Genomic DNA, 5,321 nt, shown 5'->3' on the forward strand with positions numbered 1-5,321 from the left:
AAAAGATCTAAATTCAAAATTTGAGGTATGGCTTCTACTGCATGTGTATCACTTTTGAAACATTGTCGAGTTGAAAAATCATTCAGTCAAATCATCGGAAGTCTGTATACCTATAGTGTCTATGGCACTTCCTGGCAAGTCAGCAACATGCAAGTATCTGCTTTTACCAGGCTTGGGAAAAGTGAACTGTATTCCTTTTGCACAAGTCATCTTGATCAAGTTAGTTAATTTTCTACATTTCAGTTTACAAATCTATAAAATTTTAGAATTGAGAAGAAGGTCTCTATTTACAGTTTGTAAATCTACATGTAATTAGTGCATTAACTTTTGTTGTCAAGCTAATGTTTTATCTGGAGGATCTCAAAATACCATATGTACACTTTCCACTGTAAGTTTTTTTGTTTATCAGCCATTTATTTCTTCTTGTAGCATTACTGTTTCTCAACATTGATGGATAACAAGACAGAAGTGACACAGTTCATCCTGCTGGGACTAACCAATGACCCAAAACTGCAGCTTCCCCTCTTCTTAATGTTCACCTTCATCTACCTCATCACTCTGGTTGGGAATTTGGGGATTACCATGTTGATTCTGTTGGACTCCCGTCTCCACATGCCCATGTATTTTTTCCTCAGTAATCTGTCTCTGGTGGACCTTTGTTACTCTACAGCCATCATTCCCACTGTCATGGTTGGATTACTTATAGGAGACCAGGTCATCTCCTACAATGCCTGTGCTACCCAGATGTTCTTTTTTGCAGCCTTCGCCACTGTGGAAAATTATCTCTTGGCCTCAATGGCTTATGACCGCTATGCAGCAGTGTGCAAACCCCTCCATTACACTACCACCATGACGGCAGGTGTGTGTGCTCATTTGGCCATAGGCTGCTATGTCTGTGGTTTCCTGAATGCTTCTATTCAAATTGGAGACACATTTAGTCTCTCTTTCTGTATGAACAATGTAATCCATCACTTTTTCTGTGATATCCCCGCAGTCATGGTTCTTTCTTGTTCTGATAGACATGTCAGTGAGCTGGCTCTTGTTTATGCAACCACTTTCAACATCATTTTTGCTCTCCTGGTTATCTTTGTATCCTATATATTCATATTTATCACCATCCTGAAGATGCACTCATCTTCAGGATATCAGAAGGCTATATCTACCTGTGCCTCCCACCTCACTGCTGTGGCCATCTTCTATGGGACAGTCATCTTCATGTACATACAGCCCAGCTCCAGCCATTCCATGGACACAGACAAAATGGCATCTGTGTTCTACACAATGGTCATTCCCATGCTGAACCCTGTGGTCTACAGCATGAGGAACAAGGAGGTCAAGAATGCATTCATGAGGACTGTTTTAGAGTCAAAATTATCTCTAGGATTGTGATTTTAACATTATACAATGTACAGTAATCTAGTTACAATAAAAACATAGTGAAATTAAGCTCCCGATGTGGTAATCCTAACTTATTCAAAAGTCTCTTTTCCTGAAAAAAAAAAAAAAGCAATTATGTTTAGAAATATAACCCTGAACAAGAATGGCTAAGATGTCTTGAGGCTTAATTATCAAAAAGTTTATTCAGGATATGGGTTTTATTCCCTTTTCTACATGCATTTTTTTCTGCCACATCAATGCAAAGACACATAAAATAGGGACACAGATGAGACCATGAACAGAAGTGCATGCATGTGCCCATGAGGATATGTACACACTGGAGTAGGAAATTTCCCAGAATTAAATGTAATGTTGTTATTTTTTAATAATAATAATAATTTAAATATTTAATTCATGTATTAAAATAGAAATCTATGTTCAATATTTTTCACCTCTTTAGTTGAATTCTAAAAGTCCTAACTTTTTTCACTCCAGAATGAAAATAATATACTACTCAATGAAAGGATCTGATTTTGGGGACTTCATTTTATTAGGAGATGCATACATACAGCATCTTAAGTGAATTAATATTTCTGTTTTAACTGAGTCATTACATAAAATTAACATGCTCATATTACACTTTTCAAAAGGTAAAAAAAAACAGCTGGAGTATGAGAAGATGGAAGAAGACTAAAAGTACTTTTTAATTTCTTCAGATATTATTACCAATTCTCATACTACTTTTGTTTTAAAGATTTTATTTATTTGTTTGACACGACAGAGAGATCACAAATAGGCAGAGAGCCAGGCAGAGAGAGAGGAGGAAGCAGGCTCCTCACTGTGCATAGGGCCCAATGCAGGACTTGATCCCAGGACCCTGAGATCATGACCTGAGCCAAAGGCAGAGGCTTAATCCACTGAGCCACCCAGGTGCCCCAATTCTCACACTACTTAAAACTCACTGAAAACCAGTAATGTACATTTTGGTTCTGGAAATTTTTTGAAATGATTAATGCTGGCATTTCATGTTTCTTTTGTTGATTTAAATTATTTTTTGTTACCTCTTTGTTCTTTTATCCTACTTCATTCACATGATTTTCTTCCCATTTCTTCACAATCTGACAACTTTAGTCATGTTCCTAATTAGGACATTTGTACTTGCTTTTCTATGTGTAGAATGTTCCTTTACTCCATTAAGGTCATTGCTTAAATGTTACTCTATTACAGAGTGCTTTCCTGACCACCTTTATAAAATAATCCCCTTTTACTCACCAGGTACACTGTGTACACGGTTCTTTCACTCTGTTATTCTTCATGTCCTTAAAAAACTCATATTTTGTATATTTATTTGTTTTCTTGTTTATGACCCATGTCCCCCAACTAGAATTTAAACTCTGTGAAGGCAGTGACTTACATATTTTGTTTACAGCAAAATCCTTAGTACCTAAATTGTCTGTTTCATTGTAGATTCTCAACAAATGAATAAATAAAGTAATTAAGCTTTGAGTACAACGGAATCAGCATGTTGAATCTTTAAACTACTGATAATTATTGCATATTATACACAACATAAACCTTTTATTTATTTTCTTATTTTTTCATTGTTTAAATTTTTTTAATTTAAATTCAATTAGCCAACATATAGTGCATCATTAGTTTGGATGTAGTGTTCAGTGATTCATTAGTTGCATGTAATACCCACTGCTCTTCATCATATTTATTTATTTTTTAATATAAACCTTTTAGATAGATATATACTGCATTCCAAGAAGCATAGCTGATTTGCTGATTTTTCTGCTCTGTTGAAACATTTTTATCTACATTCTCATTCAGTGCTTGCAGTCCAATATTCAGACACAAGGATTTCTTGGATCCCATAATCAACTGAATCATCTAAAACAATCTCATAATTTTTACTTAGCATTGATGCCTCATTAGATGGCAAATAACACATTAAATAAATACTAGTTAGTAAATCATAAAAAGACATCAAATATGAGATTATTTAAGGGTTAGTATCTGATTTTATTTGAAAGTTACTTCAAACACATGAAATATTATGAACTGAAATGATTCTGAATATGTCTGTAGAATGTAATCATGGCAATATCTGTCAATAACAAAGATAATGCACATTCAATATGGTAGTATAATACATAATCTTTATGCTTTTAATTTTGATCTCAGAGAGCACTATATACAAAACTTACCTACATAAATGTGTACCCTCATTTAATTTGTCATCTCTAGATAATAGGAGTCTTTAATATTTCAGTATTTGTAAGATTGTGTTTGACTATGCTAAAATTTTTATGCTACTATTTGGGGGCAGTGTAGAATAACACAAATATTCATTTCTATTTTTACGGTGATGTTTTTCCTATTGCAAACATTTTTAATTATTATTTTAAATAATTACTGCATTTTAGAACTATTTGAGAGTTATTGAAAATTTTCAAAATGGTGCAGAATATTTAATGTCCCTGAGGCAGTCTGAATAATGGCCTGCAAAGCGATCTGCATCCTATTTTCTGGGACCTTCCAAGATTACCTTATATGGCCTAAAACAACTATGCAGATGTGATTAACTTTAGGATTTTATCCCAGATTTTCTTCAAGGACCATCAAAGAAATCCTATGTATATATTTTTTAAATTTTTTTAAATTTAATTTATTTCTTTGACAGAGATAGATCACAAGTAGGCAGAGAGGCAGGCAGAGAAAGGAGGAAGCAGGCTCCCCACTGAGCAGAGAGCCCGATGCGGGACTCAATCCCAGGATCCTGAGACCATGACCTGAGCCGAAGGCAGAGGCTTTAACCCACTGAGCCACCCAGGTGCCCAAAATCCTATATATATTTTTAAGAGGAGGTCCAAGATATGTGACCACAGGTAAAAAAAGAGTAGACAGTGTGACTTTGAAAACAGATTGAAGTGATGTGACTACAAATCATGGATGATAGCAGCCCCAGAAGACTGTGATGCAAGAAATGTATTTCTCCTTAGATCCTATGGAGGGAGGATGGTTCTTCTGACACACTGACTTCTGTCCAGGAAAACTGTTTTTGGACTTCTGGTTTCTGAATGAATGAATGAATGAATGAGTGAATGAATGAATATATGAAAGATTGAATACGTCTTGCTTAAGCTTCCAAGTTTCTGTTCATTTGTAACAGCAACCATGGACAACTAATATAACTCTTGCTTGGTTTCCCCTACAATGTAATCTTATTTTAGCTGGGACATCTGTAAAATTAGGAAACCAAGATTGGCACCATATTATTTTCTAAACTTCTTTATTCAGAATTCACTAATAATATCCTTTTCCTCTTCTTGTATTTAGTTGTCATACTTCTTTAATCTCTTGGTCTGTGACAAGTTCTCTGTCTGTGCCTGTTTATATTGACCTTGACAGCTTTGAGGAGTTCTGTTCACATGTCTCATAGAATGTTCTTCGGTATGATCTTTTCTCATAATGAGATTGGAATTATAGTTTTCAGAGGGTACTACCACTAAGGTGAATTGTTCTGGTCACATAATAACAATACCAGCATGAATTGTACCTGATAACATTAACCTTGATCACATGTCCTATGTGGCGTTTGCAAGGTGTCTCCCTGGTAGAGTTATTTTTCTCCCCCTTTTCTAAAATCTATTTTTAAGAAAGAAGTCACAAAATCCTGAATGGAGAGAAATTGGAGAGGAAGACAAACTGTGAGAGACTCTTAATGCCGGGAAACAAACTGAAGGTTGCAGAAAGGCACGGGATGGGGTAACGGCATGATGAGCATTAAGGAGGGCACATGATCTGATGAGCACTGAGTGTATTTACAACTAATGAATCATTGAACACTACATCAAAAACTAACGATGTAATATATGTTGGCTAATTGAATTTAGGTTAAAAAAAAGTAAAAGAAAAAGAAGAAGAAGTGGGTGCCTGGG

The 5,321-nt window shown here is 35.2% G+C and overlaps 1 protein-coding gene across 1 annotated transcript; it reads left to right on the plus strand.

The window, feature by feature from the left end:
- The first annotated feature begins 450 nt into the window (after nt 1-450).
- On the plus strand, nt 451-1,389 carry LOC131822690 (olfactory receptor 5B3-like). Its single transcript, XM_059158979.1, has one exon. The coding sequence runs from the start codon at nt 451-453 to the stop codon at nt 1,387-1,389; it is 939 nt and encodes a 312-aa protein (XP_059014962.1).
- The last annotated feature ends 3,932 nt before the right edge of the window (nt 1,390-5,321 follow it).

This window comes from Mustela lutreola, chromosome 1 (genome assembly GCF_030435805.1).
Source record: "Mustela lutreola isolate mMusLut2 chromosome 1, mMusLut2.pri, whole genome shotgun sequence".
Classification (NCBI taxonomy): domain Eukaryota; kingdom Metazoa; phylum Chordata; class Mammalia; order Carnivora; family Mustelidae; genus Mustela; species Mustela lutreola.